Below are 18447 nucleotides of genomic sequence, written 5' to 3'. Positions count from 1 at the left end.
GCTGCACATTCGGCAAAATCATCCATGCTTTACTTGATGTTACGATGTGGAATACTGATAGCAAAATTACAAAATTACAAAACCATGACAGCCTGCCAGCAATCATATTTAGCAGACCGGCCTCATTGTGTCCTGCATGTCCCGCAGTGCAGCATGGACCAGGCCAGGCACAGGCCCTGGTGCACAGCATCACCAAGCCCATGGTGTGACACAAGCCAGGCACATCTCACCTGCCCTACCCACACACACAAGTACTGACAATTGCCAGCAGCCCCCTGCCCAGCGAGGTGCAGTGCACATGGCAGCCTTGCTCCAGTCAGACCATGCTCCTGCTATTACACTTAGCCCCAGTGTCTAAGACCTTCCAGTGACAGAAGTTTTTCCATCTTTTCTGAAAAGGACCATTCTATGGACTTTTATCATTGCCTGCAAATGGAGACAAAATGGAAAGACCTACAAAACAAGAGCAAATTCTCTGCCTCTGAAGAAACTCTGAGTAAGCAGTCAAATGCCTTAACACAGGAAACTCAGGAGGGACAGCTTTCAGAGCTCCTGAAAACCCCTAATGGTAACTTGTTCAGAACAAAGATGCCAACACCTTTAATGCTTCCTTTGACCACTGCTGCTAGGAAATTCCAATTTTTATGGCTACCCACCTCCAAGCAAGCACCCATTAAAAAATACGATTCTATTCATGCAAAGCAGACAGCCAAGAGCTGTGGAATTTCATTATTAAAAGGAACTATGCATTTAAGTAAGCTGCAAGCCATCTACAGGCTGCATTTACATCCTTTAACACTGTAAGCATATTTGGTAATAAGCCATCACATGCAATTTATCTGACACACTTGGCATGTATGTTGGTAATTCTTCGGATTATCTTAATACCTCTTTCATGAAGAGAAAACTCCATTCCCACCTCTAACATCTCTGCAGATACAGGCTTACAACCCCTATTAATTACCAACATCAGGATGTGGGAAGACACTTCAAGTCTGGTTTATTTTTACACTGCTGTAGCATCCACAAGGCCATCATACTGAGCCTGGACAACCACCTCACGGAATCTGTTACCCCTGCTTCCTTAATCAGAAGGCCAGAAGCTCATTTTCCTTTTCTGATGCAAGTAATCTTTGCAACATCTCCCCACACATTTCTAGGAGCAAAATGATGCAGTGGAAGCTCATTCTCTTCTTGAGGGCCCCATTTCACCCAGAAAAGTTCATGGCTATTTCTTCTTGTTGCCAGTACTCTTTCCACACCCTCACAGCCAGCAGCGCTTGGAGATGTATTTATATCCCACGTCTTTCAGCTGTGTTCAGCCAAGCGTTCTGTCCAGTAAACCTTGAGGAGCACCTGTGTGGGAGCAGATTCAAAGCTAAATAATGGGCTGAGTAATGCACTGCCATCCTCCAACTGGCCTGTCTACACAAGGGAAGGCAGAACAGCCAGCACAACTCAACCAGCACAACTCAACCAGCCTTTCTGCTGGGAGCATCAGGAAATTTCTGAACACCTGTCCCAGCACTTACGACGAGAAGCAAATCCCCTGCCAGGCACAGGGCAGTGCTCACAGCACTTATGATGCAGTACATTGGGGACAGACTTGCAGCACACCAGAGAACTGCCAACTCAAACACTTCAGCCTTTGGAGAAACTGACGGGACTTCCTTCAGGGATTCAAGTGAACATCCTGCTGCTCAAGTAAGAGTATCCACACCTACTCTGGCACAATCCATTGAAGTTCCTCTCCCATAAACAAACTCAATCTGCACAGTGCAAACACAGTACAGGCAGTATATGCAATAAGCCCGTTTACTAAGAGCAAAAGAGTTCTGTCTACAGCTTTTAAACAACATTATCATGCGAGTTAAATGAATTAATATGAATGCAAACTCATTGCAGCTCACAAAAACTACCTATATATTTTTTTCTCTTTCTTTCCATCAAGCCTGGTCTGTGCCAGGGCTGTCCACATCTGCATGGAGTATCTGGCTCACCCTCAAAGCTTTCCTGTGAAAGCAGGCCTCTAAAAGTAAGAGTAAACATTTTAACTTAGAAGACTGAACGGTATTTGAAGAAGCTTTATTTGCATTATATTACCTCCATAAACTCAGTTCAAACATCCAGAAGAAAATCAGCTTAGTGAAAAACGTATACAATTTTGTATTTTGACAAACACATTTTAAAACGCGTATTGTGTGGGAAACAAAGTTCCAGCATCACATCAGAGCGGCCCGGCACTTCGGGGCGCAGCCAGCACCGCTGTGCACACAGCGCGGGGCTGGGAGCAGGGCCGTGCCGGGGGCTCTGCAGGGCGGGACCTTCCCGGGACCGTGCACAGCCTCGTTTCATTCACTGACTGACAGCTTTTCCCAGACGTTCTTCCAACTAAACGCCGGGGCCGATCCGGGGATAGAGCCGCACAGCTGCACGCGGTAACTGCCTTACGAGCCGCTCGGAGCGCCGCCTTTGTTCTCGGCGCTGCCCAGCAGCGCAGCGGAGCCGCTCCGCCCCGCCCCGCTCCCGCAGGTGTAGCCCCGGGACGGCCCTTCACCCCGCGCTGCCGGCAGCGTCCGGCCCCAGCAGCTGTCGTACACCGCACGCCGGCACAGCTGTTAACTAAGCGCTGCCTTATCGTACACCGCCTTTATTCAGCGCTCAGACGATATCGCCAAGGAAGCCGCAGCCTCCCCCGAGCCCTGCGGCACCGCACCCGCCAGCCCCGCCCGAGGTCCCACCCAGCCTTTGTGTCTGCGTGCGGGGAACAAAAGGCAGCGGTGCCCCCACCCCCCGCGGAGGTTGACTCGCGAGAGCGGCCGGGACCCACCTTGGAGAGCTGCCGCCGGAGGCTGAACCGCTGCACCATGGTCCGGGCCGGGCTGGGCCGCTCCTCAGGGGGCGCAGCGGGAGGGCAGCGCCCGCAGCCCCAGGAGGCCGAGCCGGGCACCCCCGCCCTCAGCGCTCGGGGCGCTCCATCGCCGGCAGCCCCCGAGGAGGGCGGGGCGGGACAAGCTCGCTCCGCTCCGCGCCTGCACTGGAGCCGGCCCCGCCCACGCGCTCCGGCCCCGCCCCGCCCGATCGCCGGCAGCCCGCGGCACCAACGCGGACACGCCGAGCCCGTCCGCAGGAGCGGCCTCGCGCGGCGCGGTCACCCCGAGCTCCGCACCGGGCCCGACCGAGGGGCTGTGCCGGCCGCGGCCCCGCAGCGCTGTCCCGCAACGGACGGGCGGCCCCGCGTTCCCCGAGCCGAGAGCGGAGCGGTACGGGCGCGGCTGCGCAGTCACGGCCGCGTGGCGGTGCTCTGCTGCGCGTGGGACGCGGCCCGAACTGCTCGGGGTTGCGGGAGGACAAAGCTCCGGCCCGACGCTAACGCGGGCTCCAGGAGTCTCGAGTGGAACGCCGCTGACCGGGCCCGGTTCCACCACCGCCTCGCACGCCCGTCCTTCCCTCCGCACATTCCAGCGCGTGAGGTTTAATTCTCCCATGTAAATGCACACACAGGACGTTGCTGCAATCACCACCGAACACCACTTCTCTGTTCGCACCTCAAATATGAACCCAGGTATTTGTCCAGACATCTCGGTAAGAATGGGTTCTGCATCCTTAACTTGCTCATTTTCCCCTTCCAGTATTCTGAATGAAGGACGTAGCACGATCTTCCAGCAGAAGAAAGGATTACAGGGCTCTGTCCCCCCTGTCTGCAGGGCTGCACAGCCAGCAGACCATTCTGGGAAGGAGCAGAGGGAAACTAAAGGCACAAACACAATGAAGGCCTCAAAATGTCTGGAAATGAGTCAAGTTCTTACATAGCCCCATGTCAGCACTTTCAGTTCAGGCTGGGTAGGATTTTATTTCCAAACCTTTCTGGAATTGCCTTCTACCTGCAATTTTGCTCTCATTTTCTCCTGTTCCTTCAGCTGCTGTGTACTCTGCTCTGGATGTCAGGAGATCCCCTGTGACACTCCCACATGGAGCACCCACGACACAACTTTTGCACAATGACCCACTAAAGCAAAAAGGTAATATTTAAAGGAAAAGCACCAAGAAGGTCTGAACAGAAAAATGATGATACTTTGAAGAGATCTGAAAACTTTACATTAGAGAAGCTAACAGGAATGCTATCCTACTTCTTATATACATTAAACATATTTAAGAAGCTTACAAAATACATTCCTTTTCATCATGTACAACTTAAACACTACTAGTGTATGAATGCTACCACACCAGAAGAAACTGCTTTGAAGGATGATCCATGTGATCTCAGCTAGAGCCCCTTTAGAGCTGCATCCTTGTTTCCTTTCTGCTAACCTGCTCTCCACTATTAAGTAACATGTCTAACCATATCCTTGGTGTTCCCTCTGAGAACTTACATATCAGATACGTGTTTTTCCACTGTAACTCAAATATAGACACATAATTGCTCCATGATCCCAGAAGGGAGGGCTCCTTTTATCATTACATTTAAATGGCTATAGCATCAATACCTTCATTGTGTAGAATTGCACAAAGTTATCTTCTGATTAACTCTAGACCACAATCAGAACTACTGGTGTTCAGAAATGGCTCCAATACCTGGGGTGAGAGCACATCCCAACTGAGTTTGGGCTGTTAGGTAGAGAGGAATCATCCAGCACTCTCCTCAGACCCTACCCTCAACAGGAAGGAAACCACAAGGATCCCATGCCATGCTTCAGCTACGCTGGATCAAGGGACCAGGACCCTGCACCATGCCTGTCAGCTGGAGGAAGCTGCACACAGAGTTCACACTAAATTACTCTCCACAGTACATACTGGTAAAAGACACTTTGCTCTCATGCATTGCTGCATAGCTGCACAGAAGAACAGGGGTGATTTAGGTCAGCACATTTGCCTTATTAAGGAAAAATGTCAACAGCTGGCCTTAAAGATAGAGACAGAGGAGAGTCCCATGAAGGGTTATGAGGAGGGTCAGCATGGTTCTCTATATAGAACTCAAAGGGAGGATTAGAAAAAGGTGCTTACTTTATAACTGACATCCAGAATTAACATCTAAAGATGTGTACCTGAGCACTGAGAACCCCAGCTGTTGTATCAGAGCATGATTTGGTTGCACTCTGCCCTGTCATTACTAACTTGGAGGTTTCTCAATGGAGAAATGTGTTCTGTACTGACAAAGAGTTCCCTCCCACAACATCAGGTCCTTTTTGGAATGTTCTCTCTTCCTGGAAATACAGTCTATCACCCAGTTACAGGCCCTGATTTTATTACAATCTCATAATGCTGACAGCAAATGCTGCCAGGAATGGAACACCAGGAACCTCCTCATGCCAGAGGAGCACAGAGCAGCACCACGGGCATCCCACACCCACAGCTGCATCACTTCACACCGACCTGTGCTGACCTCGTTCTGCTGTTTGACTACATACAGAAGCCAGCTGCACATCATTTAATTCTTAGCACAGGACATTCGTAACTGAGCAGTGTCTGTGTCAAGAAGCCTGACACACGCTTATTGGTGGAAATCAGGTCTGCTCGATTCCGCTTTCCAGCATTCCTATGACAACACCATTCTCCCATGGTTGAAGTTTTTTATCTGTGCTTAAAGATACACTTAGTACTTGGAAAGTGGAAAAAGTCAGGCATGATGTTATATTTACGCTATGTATACAAATCTCCAATGTCATTTACCAACATGATTGTTTATAGTACAACTCTCACTGAGATCCCCTCCATTTTACTTCCATATCATCAAATTAATGGTTTTCCATGTGTTCTCTTTAATTTTTTTTTACATTCTGTAGGGTCAGCAGAAACGTTATAGATAGAAATAAAACCAGTACTTCATTAACAAAGCAAGGAGGAAGGCTCCTGACTGACAGATTGTAAGGAAGGACCTGCTGGAGGACCCAGAACATTTGGAAGGTAGGAATGTCACCTATTTAGAAGAACACATTCTCCAGATCATCCCTTTCTGGTTATAAATATTTCTAAATAATTTTAAAGACACTGATGCATTCTACATTTGTCTCAGTCTCTGGTTTTCTGCACACAACAGTGCATGAACTGCTTCAGAAAAAAAGAAGTAATAATGGATTCAAGAAAGGTGCTTAAATGTATTTTTTAATTGAAGCTTCTTTTTTGCATTTTGCAGCAAATACTCAGTTTCAGCGCTGCATGATTTTCTCAGTCTCTGTGAGCACAGTATTCCCTTTTTCAGAAAGCCAATTCCATAGCATGAACCAATTCATTTCAGGATGGACGGCATGAAAAACCGTTTGTATACGGATGTTCTGAAAAGCCAGAGCTCCCTCTATCGACTGAGACTGCAGGAAGGACATTTGTCCTGCACACAGGAAAAGATACGGAGGCACTGTCAGCAATTACTTATCTGCAACTGTACCAAACCATTTGAAGTACTGTTTCCTGTTAAAGCTTTCCACATATGAAGATCACTAAAAAAAACTGACATAAAGATTGACATCCCCATATAAAAAAACCTCAAATAGCAACAAAGAAATAACAAAGAATACAGAAAAAGTAAACAACTGAGCAGAAAATAGGAACCTGCTCCGCTTTTCTCACTGTTGTGGCATTCCAGATCAATGGATGCAGCTTCTTCAATTAATATTTCTTTGCTTCACTCACAAACACTGCTAATTCAGACCTCCTTGCCTACCTCATTGGATGTCATTCTGCTCTGCTAAGGGCCTCTGTCCTGCACACCTTCAGTGCTGATAGAAATTGGGGCACTCCAGAAGTAACATCTATACTTATTTCCACAGAAACTACAGCAGCTACAGAGAGCACAACAGCACTGTTGGATAGAGCACATGCTCAGATATAGAATGCTATTTTCCAATACAAATACCACCACTAGTTGTGCGTTTTTTATTCATGATGAACAAGAGGTTGCATGCCACATATGACTGCTGGCACTGCTGGCACTGCTGAATTGCAGCACCCACCCCTCACTGTGCTCACAGCCACTGCTTGCTCCCCATATATGCTCAGTGTCAATAACTGCATGCAGGATGCTCCTGGCTGATCAGCACAGGCTGAGGAAAAGGGTCAGAAGCTACTAACCGTGCATATAATAGCTTTACTGGTATTACTCACTTTTGTTTTCTGTAACAAATCTGGACCAATGACAATTAGACTCTTCAGATGTCAATTATACTAAAACTAATTTCCTGGCTCTCCTGTATCTTAGTGTCCTTCTACTTTGTCCATACAGAAGACTTTGAGCACAAGCAGTGCTTCACAAAGGTGAAGGCCACCAGGCAGAGAAAGGCAGTGCCTGGCACAACATGGTCATTCAAAGCAATTAAGCAACTGAAAATCAATTTCTGTGCCTGTAAAACAACCCTCAGCTTATTCTTGACCTATCACTCTGCCATTACACCACTACACAATCTGCTGTTATCTTATCTTGCTGCAAGATGCAAACAATGCAACACTATCCCTGCACAAAGCAACAACACTGTGTTGTGGCCCTTCTGCTGGAGCAGGAGAGCAGTGGTCACTGGCAAGGGCTCAAGCTGCATTAGCACATGCTACACACAGCTACTGAACTGCATCTTTTGGAAGTTCAGATCAGTAGCTCCAGCTATTTGCAGCATTATCTTTGAGAATGATTTCCTGAGGCTGAAATGAGCCTGATGCCCCTCACACACTGACCCACCCAGATTTCTGTGGTTCATCTCTGCTGACTATGCATATGCTCCTATTCACAGTGAAGAAAAGGTCCTCCTCCTCATTATTAATCCAAGCCAACTCCACATGATCTGTGCTGTTTTGATTTGGCTGCAGGTACTGCAAGTTAATATCAATAAATTATTTCCAGAAGGGCTCATGACTAACCTCATCTTCTTATACGACAAAAATTATTTTTAACATAAAAGTGGTGCTTTGGGGGTAAAACTACAAGATGTTTTATTCAGAATCCATTATGGTAAAATTCCAAAAACATTTACCATATATGGGGACTGAATGGGAGAGCAAACATTACCATGTGCTGCAAAGAATACTGCTTATTATTTTCTGAGATGTGTGACAGCCTAAAGCAATCTTTTACAGACAGCCCAAGTAATGCTTCCATGTGATATTAAGGATACACAAAGGTGCTGCATCATTACAGGTGACTGTTCCAGGAGTCATTAATATGCAACCAAAGAGCCTGTTTGGAAAAAGGTCATTAGAAAGTACCTAAGAAAAGCAGGTTACTGTTAGTGGCCTTTATCTGCCCACTGCCATCTATACTTGCTGCTAGGCACGACAGAATAGCCTGGCTACGTGCTCTCTGCAGCCCACTTTTGGGAACCAATGCTTGTAAGGTTCCAACACAGAGAACAACCTCCCACCAAAGTCCAGCTGCTACTTTTTTAGCTCTGGAACTGTAGCACTGTTTTGTTTGTTCTTGTCCTGTAACTCCTTGCCCCACAAAAAGCTCAGTGAAACCCAGGCAGTCTCATGCCACCATTTCTAAGCCACCAAAGTCACTGATTTCACAGCTTAGTGGACTGCTTTTACCAAAAAACTGGGCCACACACCCCAGTATTCATTATTCTCGAGTACCAGACAAATGTGAGTTCATAACATCAATAGAAGCCCTGACAGTTCTCAGGGGATTAGCAAAACAAACAAGAAATAAAGATTATTCTCTCCAAAACTTTGCAGTATCCACATATGAAGCATGGGGAAATAAATAATACAGAGCAACAACAACAACAAAAAAGGAAGAATGAGGCCTAACAAGTCTTTGGTACTCTGGATCTGGAGTGATACACAGGACTTAAACTGTAGACACAAAAACTATAAAATAGTTTCCAGTATAAGAACAAAGACCAGCTCATACAGTTATAACAAAGAGTTCAAGAGGAAAATGTGGAGATGAGGAACATGGTAACAGAAATATCAACTGCGAAAGGCAGTGATTAGGGGAACACAGCTGAGAGCAGAAAATACTGCCACGTCTGATATTATTGCTGGTACAGCACCCAGTGTTAAAAATTCAGTATAACAGTAGGCCCAACTGCACAACAAAATGAATCACAAACATTATGCTTAGAACGCCGTTTCTGTAGGCAGAGCAGAGCACATACTTAAACCACGGCGCAGTGTAACTTCACACAGAAGGACAAAGTGTGAAGCGTTGGGATGACTCTGCAAGTATGGAAGGTACAGAAATAGTCTGAATGTGCATAACAGCTCTTCAGCTGCAGCAGTAAACTCCAGGCAGAAGCACTTGGGCTGCTGTCCATCTATGCTTCACAAATATATTTGCAACAGGTAAGGCTCCTGCCATGTGAATGAGCACCGACAAATTCAGAGCAGCTTGCAAAAGCTTTTACACACACCTAACAAAATATAATTGAAAGCCAGTTTCTCAGCAAGCCATGTCCACTGACCTTCTGTCTTCATGTATACCAAAATCCTTTGCAGTCATAGGCAAATTTTAGGCTTCATAACTAGACACTATGCAGCATTACTTAGTTGCTACAGAATACTGCAGTGAAAGAATGCATTGCCCCTTATTTCAAATTGCAGTTTGTAACACCACAATAATGAAACCACTACAAGAGAATAAAATGACCATTAGCTCTTCTAGATGACAGGATCTGAACATTGGGAAGAAAAGAAAAAGAGAAGGGAAAGCACAGCAGGAATTTCTGCTAGAGAAGCAGCACCAAGCAAGGTGCAGGGATGAGTGCTCGGGCAGCAGGAGGAGGCAGGGCTCAGAGCAGCCACCGTGCATCTGACGGGGGCAGAAGAGCTCCACAACAAACGGCAGCCACTGGCTGCAGAGCACAACAGGCAGTGAGTGGGTGCTGGCAGTTCAGCTGAGGACAGAAGGCATTCAGCAGAAAAAGAAAGGGAATAACATTGCTTGATTGCAATTCTCACATTGCACATTTTTGTCACTATTAAATCACAGTATTTTCACTGCATATATTGCTTCTTTGTCCTTGTGAGTTGTACAGTCCCTGCAGAACTGATACATTCACAACAGATGGATGCTGAAATTCGGTATTTTTAAGATTACACTTGGATTTATAAAATTTTAAAGAATTTCAAAGCAAGGAATGTCAGCTGCTGACATTCACATACCTTCACTGTCACCCAGCAAATACGAACATCAAGAAAGAAAAATTGGTGGTGCCTTATTTTTTAAAGATTTTTTTGTAAGATCGAGATCACAAAGAAGGTGACTTGGCACTGTCATGAGAAAGTTAATATGAAATGAGAGCAAAGACAGATTTGCTGCTTACACAATCAATACAGGCAAGAGCAGAACCCACTGGTACAGAGCATCCTCCCCACTAACACCAAGAATTATTTAACAAGCATTTTAAAGAACTTACTCGTATTTCAAAAGCTTTGTGAAATAATGCAGGTTCAAATGGATTAAATACTTTCACCATTTCCCTGATGTAACAGTGTTAAAACTTCATCTTTCCTAACTTAAAGACAGTGTTTAAGGGCTGAGTTCATGCTTAACACAACTTGTGCTCCATTTAAGTTCACTGCAACAGTTCCAGATATTACCTAGCCCTTTACTGACCCCATATGAACTGTAACTGCTTTTGCAATGCAAGTCGCTAAACACCCCTTATCAACCACATCATTTGAACTGTGTGGTAACTACTTTTGCAATACAAGTTGCTAAACAAAAAGTTATTAACTGAATGCTATGTTAGCTTCTCAAATGCCAAACACACCGATGCCTCCTATAAGATTGATTGGCTGAGCTACGCTCTCCTGATTTCAGTGAATCATAAAATGAGAAACCATAACAGTGATTTTAAAGCTACATGGGGTTGATTTTTAAAATTTTTTACCACTTTATACTGCAATGTTAGCAAAAGCTTTCATATATTATTTAAAGTAGTGCATGATCTGCACTTAACCTGTGAGTTACCTACCATTAATCTGTAACTTCAAGCAGAATCAGCACACTTCCTGCCTAATACCCATGGTCACATGCTAAGATTTCAGTAATTCTAGTCTGAGACATACCAGATATTGCATTAACAATAGGTCAGTTTGGCTTGTCAATTAATAGATCTGAGCTCAGATCAACCAAGAGAAAGAGCTTAAAAACAGTTCCTGAGGCAGGAGCCACAGGCCCTTGCTGAGCCAACACCTGGCTTTCTTCAGAAGAGTCCTAAGTGCAGCCAGCTGAAGTGAAGGTCGGGGTATGTGAAGGGCTGACACATGCACACCTCAGCTTCAGCATGACCAACACTCTGGGGCTGCTTAACACTTGGAGTCTCACAGTCATTTCTGCAGTTTGCCTATCACAGCTCTATTTTGTCTATCATAAAACTTTTCCAGTCGTTTATTTTCACTCCCTTCTGGTCTTTCCTAACTTTGAGGCACTATCTGGAGTACTAGATGACCTTTAGGGACCCCTCCAACCCAAGCCATTCTATGATACCAAAAACTGATAAAACCATGCATGTCACGGCTAGGCAGCTGACACTTAGATAATTCACTGATTTTACTTATTGATAAAGACGTAATAAGCCCACAAACTGAACAACAACATCACTCAGCAGATGGTCTCCCAGCTTGAAAATTTCTACTGCCATGGACGCTCATGATGGACATCCATGGAAAATAAAACCGAGCAACTCTGAAGGTCTACGCTGCTCACAGGCTCCAACAGGCATGGCTTTTACTACAGCATTTTTCTAAGATATCAGATGCTGTATGGCATCAGTGCCTGAGATAGGAACCACAGACACAGCTCCACACTGCCAGTATGGTTTCCTTGGTCATTTACAGACAGTAAGTAAGTAAAAACAATTTTCACCAGTTCTTGCTTGTTTTGGTATTTTCCACACCGCAGAAAGCCACTGTTTGGGATCCACAGCAATTGTTTTGTTTTGTTGGTTTCTTTTTATTCTATTACTATCTTTAGAGCATCTGTTCCCATCATCATCCTTAGGCAAGAACCAGATGTTTCTTTAGACAATACTCAACTTTGGTCATAACTTAAGCTGGTTAAACGTAGATTGACAATGACAACTTACGCACACATCTATCTTTAATAAAGTTATAAGAATTTCAGGACTAAGGAAATGATGTATTTGGGATGATTCCCCCCAGAGCCTTTTATTTAAAAAAACTGCACTGCACAGAAGCGCAATTGCAGAATGCCACATAGGGTGAGCACTGGGTAACCTGGTTGCATTTCAAACTGAATACTGTTAAATAGCCAGATGTTGAAGACTGATATTTACCTTGCAGTTTTACGTGCCTAAGTGCAAAACCAGAACGCACACTGTCTCAGCTTGAGTCTATGTTCAAGCATGCCAAATCTCTGAAGTAAACTGAATCCTGTATGACTAGAAGTCTTTACTGTTAGCTTACCTAGGAAAAGCTCATGACCAAGCAATGACATTGCTTTGGCTATGGCTTGTAGCTGGTTCTGTTAAAAAAAGTTTCTTGCTCTCATTTTAAGTCTTTTTCTTTTTGTTCTTGCTCACTCTTTTCTTTCCCAACTCTACATGGGCCTACACAGACACTAAAATTACTAAAACATCAAAACTCAGCGACATATCAACAAATGCTGCTGGCGCTCCTGAAGGGTTTGTTACGATTTTATCTTAAAGTTCACTTCTATTTTTCAGGATGAGTGTTAGGCAGTAATCCCAAATAAGAGGAGTGGGAGAGGTCGTCTCAGGTTAAGGGCAGAGGGTGAGGTAGGAAGTCTGAAAGCAGTAGATAAACTTTGGACGATGAGATAAACAGGGGCTATGTTAAAGTGCATCAACTTCATATCCATGGCCTTCCACAGCCTCATGGCAAAAGTTTCTCACACTGCACACAGATATCACAGAGATTGCAAGTGCCACTACAAAAGGAAAATGTGAGTACTTTCAGAACAGCCACTATCTCCTGCGTGTATGCAGAGGACATCACAGCTGTCACTTTCTTGCAATAATGCTTTGTAAGTAAGCAAGCTATATTTAAAATCAAGTATATCAGATCTAACTGAGCCAAGGTTTTAACCAGACAAACCAAAGTCAGGCTGCCATGCTTCATAACTCAAGTTGCTGGATTTGGATATGTTCTAGTTTTGCAATTTGGTTGGTGTTGGTATTCCACATCAGAACACCATGCCTAATAATGGGAGAAAAGGGGACAAGTTTTTTTTTCTGTGGACTGCCTGAAATGGGCATGTGGGGAGGGGCACCGGAAGGGAAGTGAGGAAGGGGACGGGGTTGCTGGCCCGGCTCCCTGCGAGGAGACAACGCGGTCGGAGCTTCCTGCCTTCCACAGCTCCATCGGTGAGATTGGGGACTTGGTACTCTCTTTGTTGAAACTCTCTTGTTGTTGTTTAGCATTATTAGGTTATTAAACTGCCGTTCGTTCTCAGATCACCTTTTTTCCTCCTTCATTTTTTGTTAGACCTAATCGCAATCTCCCTTCCCTTCCCCACTCCCTAAACGCACGTGGCCAGGCCAGGCCGCGCTGTGCCGCTAGAGAAAAGGGGGGGGGGCTTTTGTTCCTGCTGCCCCGGGTTTGTGCCCACTGTCCCGGAGTGAGCTCTAGAGAGAACTCCGTGACAGGATACAAACTTGAAAAATTATTGGCTCTCCTCAAAGGTCACCTGAAACAAAGGTCATGAGTCCAATCACAATGAAAAAGAGCTTGCAAGCAAATAAACCTGAAACTAGTACAACTAGTTCTTTTTCACACGGTTCAGCTGCAAAGTTAACCAGTTCTAGAAGAGCATCCACTTTTCCCAAATACATTACTAGTTCTATTCTTTTAATTGCTATCAGAACAGACATCTCAAATAAAGGTAGACTCTCAATGCTCCTTCCAAGAGGAATTTTTACGCAACTAATAGATCACAACGATAAACCACAATTGAAGATTTTGAAAGCACTTCAGTTACACAGATCCGGGAAAGAAGAAACACGAAGACAAATACTATTTCTTGATATCATCAGTAAACTGATACACATAACTGTGCAAGAACAAGTCACAGAACAGAGGCTGTCATTTTGGCAAAGGCCCATTTCAGCACAGTAGTAGGGCCAACTGAAATCAGATTTGGCCAACCTGGCATTGCAGCTTGGTTACCTACTGCAGCCACCACTCCCAGAGCCTCTCAACAAACTGGAATTCTTTATTACAGGAAATAGCTGCAAACAAGGACTACTCTGGCTGCTGTTCTTCCCATCATTCCTTGCTCGTCTGTGATGCACCATCTGACCAACTTAACACGCTACAGAAGTAGTCTTCATTTCAGCAATCAAATAAGCCACCTGCCATGTGAGAAAATGACTAATGCCTGCATCCTTTAAGCTCTTTGTTTCATAGTACAAAAAATAAAAAATAAAAATAACACAGTAGCGTTATTATTTGCTGAAAGAAATTTGCTTTTAAAAACAAGATTCAAAAGTCTTAAGAAAACACACAAGGAGATGATAAATACCAAAGATAAATCTGAGTAACTTACTGCTGCTGTGGCCTCCTCTCCACCTACACAGACAGAAGAAGCACTCTCAGTCACGGACAAGTTCATGGGAGCATCTGTAGTGGATGATGATCTGGGACGACCTGATTGCATATCTTGGGCAGATCTCCTGTTGATCTGCGGACTTCCTTTGGGAGGATCCATCTTGCCCCGCCTGCTGTGCAGGCTTGTCCCTCTCTTCATTTTAGGTGGCACTCTGATCTGCTGAAGCACTCGGTTCAGAGCTGTAGGGTGGGTGGAGACACCATCAATTTCAGCACAGGTGCTTTGGCTTTCCAAATCCACGTCAGACTCCAGATCAGCCTGAACTTGCTGAATATCATGTGGAGAAACTGATGACCTCCTGCGCTGATGCTGGAAAAGGTGCTTCAAACCTTGACCAATCACATTAATGTTCTCCAAAGCATTATGGGTTATTTTGGATAATTTTTGCTCTGATTCGTGTTGTTTTTTGGTCTCTTGATCTTGGGATTTGCCTCCAGGATCAGGGTCATCGCACAACTGTTCACTGCCAGAGGGCTCCATTGATGACAACCAACGGGTTAATTTGACTATTCGTATATAAACATGTCCCCTGTCTTTAAAAGACTTGTGTTTGTTTTAAAAATGCCAAGATTGTCAGCCAATTAGGTGTGCAATTGCTTCAAGAGTGACTACACATGCAGCTGTGCCACGGTGATCTCATGCTTATCTAATGTTAAACAAAAGAGCCATTATTACACATCCATGCAGAAACTAGTAGGTTAAAAAAAAAACAACAACACAATGTACAAAACATGCCATTAACAAAACAAATTTATCAGTTTTCCAAGCATCCCTCAATCCTGGCATTAGTTGCATCTAAGGCTGTGCGCAGAAACCAAAGGTTGTATGAGACAACTCATTTATTGCCCAGGGGGAGAAGCATAGCACAAAGTGAAGCAATAAAGGCTTTTTTCTTTCAAACAAGAAAAAAAAAAAAAAAGAAAAAGAAAAAGAAAAAAAAAGAAAAAAAAGAAAAAAATGTCTACAAAAGTGGGGAAGAAGAAAGGGAAAAACAAGTTGTTTCTTTTGCCCACAGTAGCATCTAACAGTTACACTTCTATAGAACATGTTAAACTTTTTGGCAGAATTAATTTTGTTCCTTACCAAAGAAACATGCTTCAATCACAACACCTGTCCTGCCTACTTGATTTTCCTGCAGAATGCTTAACTCCACAGTATTTGATAAACGCAAGAAGGCAGAGCATTTCCAAATCAGTTAACCATTTATTTCCAAGCAGTAAGAAATGCCTTATTACTGCCAGCATCTATTGATTACACTGGAAACTAGACAGGAAAGTCAAGCAAGGACAGGCAAGTGAAATCGGCATAGTCTTGTCCATAATTATCAGAGAAAACAGAAACTCCTTTTTAAAAGAAGATGATAGAACCCGTCTGAACAGGCAGAGAGAGAAGCAGCACGGCATGTAGCCCAGCCTCTACCACAGGGAAAACACACAGGTTTTCTGCAGAAGATATCAACCTCTCCTCCTCATATCAGCAGAGCTCAGAAAACAGTTGGTTACACTACTGTGCAACTGAGAACTTGTGTAACACACTGTTGGAAAAGTACAGCAAGGAATGAGGAAGGAAGGGATACAATATCTGAGTTTCACATTAGCACTATGAGATCACATGCTAAGAAGCTGATCATTGTTTTCTTGCAGGAAAACACTTTGATTAGACTTCTATATAAATATAGAAACCAGATCACAGAAGTCTATCTCAATCTTGGCAGTAGGCAGCCTGTGCTTTAAAAAACATTTCATTTGAAATGCAGTGTATGTTTGGGATTTGAGAATATCCGTTTGTATTCTGAAGCAGCTGCAGAAATACACTGCATTGAGATTACAACTGCAGAGCCCTCAATTTTGTACTTCTGAAACCCGACACAGTGGCTTAGAACAGATGTTCCCAGCTGCTTTCTAAACTGGCATCCAAAAACATCCAACTCCCTTCTGTTTTGTTTTGGTTTTTTTTCTTTTCTTTTTTCTTTTTTCCCCTAAACATCACTGCATTAAGCTGGAGGTGAGATGAAATTCAGTACTCATGGAAGCAAACCACTGGAATCTTGCAGTATTTTAGCTGAGTATTTCATAACCATGTTAAAAGCACCAAGTTAAAATATATTATCATTTTAATCAATAACCCATTTAAAGGCAAAGCAATGTGTCACCTCAGAAAAAAATAAAAATATTTACCCATGTTCAGAGAGGAATCGTGGCAGAAACAAAAGATATGACAACCAATCTTCTACTTTTACATACATAATGCTGTAAGTGGTTAGTATCATAGATGGATTTTTAAGCTCTTTCTTAACATTACCTCTACTTTTTTTTCCTAATGTAACTGTTTCTCATGAAGTTGGATGACACGTCCCTATTAATTTATTTTGAGAAAAAATGGCAAAACTGATTTTTCTCATTACCCAGCAGACAGAACAGTTAAGTGAACAAAACTCAATGGCTAAAAAACACGAGTCCCAGAATTACTTGCTGTATGAAATGCAGCCTTGACAGCTGACCTATAACTGCCTTTTCCATTTTAGCTAACTCCCTTGGCATTCATTTTTCAGTTTGGTCTCATGGAAGAGCTATAGGTCGGAACAGAAAAGTCCAATATATTCCTCACCCATCATTTTTACTGTCTACAACATGCTTTCTATGCACATTACCACTGGCAATAGTGTTGATCTAAAACAGTATCACCTCCATCTAACTGAAGTTCCATGCATTCATCAGCTGCTAGAAACCATCAACTGCTCCAATTATCCCTGTTTCAATTTACAAACTCATCTGAAACAAATGAGCCCAGTTAGTTCACAAACATGTCACTGTCATGCCTGTGTGTTCTGTGAACGACTGCTGACTTTACACTGACTTATAATCCAAAATGCTCCTATAGAAGCTTCATGGTCATCTGCTCACATTTCTGTATGGCAAATCCATTGTGAGTCTGAACAGAGTTTTTCAAACAGCATTTCTGGTACGAAGATCCTTAGATCTACTTATCTGTACTAGTATCTAACTTTGCAGAGAAAAACATTTGTTTTACTCATAAATGAGAAGAACTGTGAGTCAGCAGAATAAATTAGCATGTCTATTTGCCATAACATTCAAGTTTTATGCTTGCTTTCGACTCGTAACAATCCTTATGCTCTCTATTTGAGGGAGGAAAAGCAGTGCCTTCAGGCTGAAGGCTCAGGAACACATTTCTCATCTGTATAAGAATACAGTACACCAGGGACAAAGTTAGTGGTTCTATATTCACAGTCACACCGAGCAGATCATATAACATGATTCCCTCCCAGAACATGGCTGTACAGTCTCTCATTTGTGCAGTTATTTCACAGCAGCAGTGAGAAACAAAGCAGTTGAAAAGGCGAAACTGGTAAAAAAAATATGAGATAACTATGAATATATAAACTAATACTTGCCTCCATCACTTGCCCTTTAGCATGGCTGACATACAGCAGTCCCTCCACTGAACAAAACTGCAAAAAGAAATTGGATATGAGATGCAATTCTTGAAAATGGGAGGAAAGATGTACACAAAGTAAGCATGGTTCCAACTTTCATTTATATATATATATATTTAATTTAAATGTAACTCTGTTTGGAAGCTGAGCTTTTTAAAACTCAAATTTCAACTAACTGAAAGGATACCAGAATAACCGAAGTTAAAACCAGATCTTACAGGATAACTGAGAGATTCTTGGGAAGGCATATTTTCCCTGGGAATTTTTGGCCAGCAGTCAGGGCAGGAAGCAGCTGGACTTCAGGGCAAAGCCTCCAAGACTCATCTGCACCCATTTCACTTTCCCCTCCTTTTAAGTCACCCAGATGCTCTGGGCACAGGTCAGAAAGGTTGCTCTTGTTTATTTTGAGTTCAGCCAGCAGGACACAGAGCTGAGAGCACTTTGAAACACAAGTGCATTTCATGTGCTGCAC

General features: G+C 43.7%; 2 protein-coding genes and 2 long non-coding RNA genes across 17 annotated transcripts in view; 2 read left to right on the top strand and 2 right to left on the bottom strand.

The window, feature by feature from the left end:
• The window catches only part of TMCC1 (transmembrane and coiled-coil domain family 1), an 86354-nt gene that overhangs the window by 57660 nt on the left and 10247 nt on the right, over positions 1-18447 (bottom strand). For 8 of the 14 annotated variants that reach the window (XM_085516693.1, XM_015874850.3, XM_085516690.1 and 5 more), the window contains 2 exons: positions 17934-17990; positions 14459-15167 (listed from right to left, as the gene is read on the bottom strand). The exons of 1 other annotated variant lie outside the window; for it this stretch is intronic. In XM_085516693.1, coding sequence (XP_085372819.1) covers positions 14459-15001 — 543 coding nt within the window. In that variant the 5' untranslated portion in view covers positions 15002-15167; positions 17934-17990. The remainder of the gene's footprint in view (positions 1-14458; positions 15168-17933; positions 17991-18447) is intronic. 5 more of the 14 variants (XM_015874858.3, XM_085516701.1, XM_015874853.3 and 2 more) reach the window with 4 other exon arrangements.
• Positions 976-3845, bottom strand: LOC146758330 (uncharacterized). Its single transcript, XM_085516714.1, has 2 exons — positions 2831-3845; positions 976-1356 (listed from the first exon to the last, which is right to left on the bottom strand). The coding sequence occupies exon 1, from the start codon at positions 3579-3581 to the stop codon at positions 2895-2897; it is 687 nt and encodes a 228-aa protein (XP_085372840.1). The 5' UTR covers positions 3582-3845; the 3' UTR covers positions 976-1356; positions 2831-2894.
• On the top strand, positions 3428-6987 carry LOC116654015 (uncharacterized). Its single transcript, XR_014934767.1, has 4 exons — positions 3428-3565; positions 3921-4022; positions 5784-5904; positions 6134-6987. It is a non-coding gene; the product is annotated as an uncharacterized LOC116654015 (long non-coding RNA).
• LOC146758329 (uncharacterized) lies at positions 12728-14344 on the top strand. Its single transcript, XR_014934768.1, has 2 exons — positions 12728-12856; positions 14135-14344. It is a non-coding gene; the product is annotated as an uncharacterized LOC146758329 (long non-coding RNA).

This window comes from Coturnix japonica, chromosome 15, assembly GCF_054131305.1.
Source record: "Coturnix japonica strain WE chromosome 15, WE-NBRP24, whole genome shotgun sequence".
Classification (NCBI taxonomy): domain Eukaryota; kingdom Metazoa; phylum Chordata; class Aves; order Galliformes; family Phasianidae; genus Coturnix; species Coturnix japonica.
Note: the sequence above shows the minus strand (reverse complement) of the source record. Positions and strands in the feature narration are given on the sequence as shown.

Coding starts and splice junctions, on each gene's coding strand:
- LOC146758330 (XM_085516714.1), bottom strand. CDS start 3,581: ATGTCTGGACAAATACCTGGGTTCATATTTGAGGTGCGAACAGAGAAG.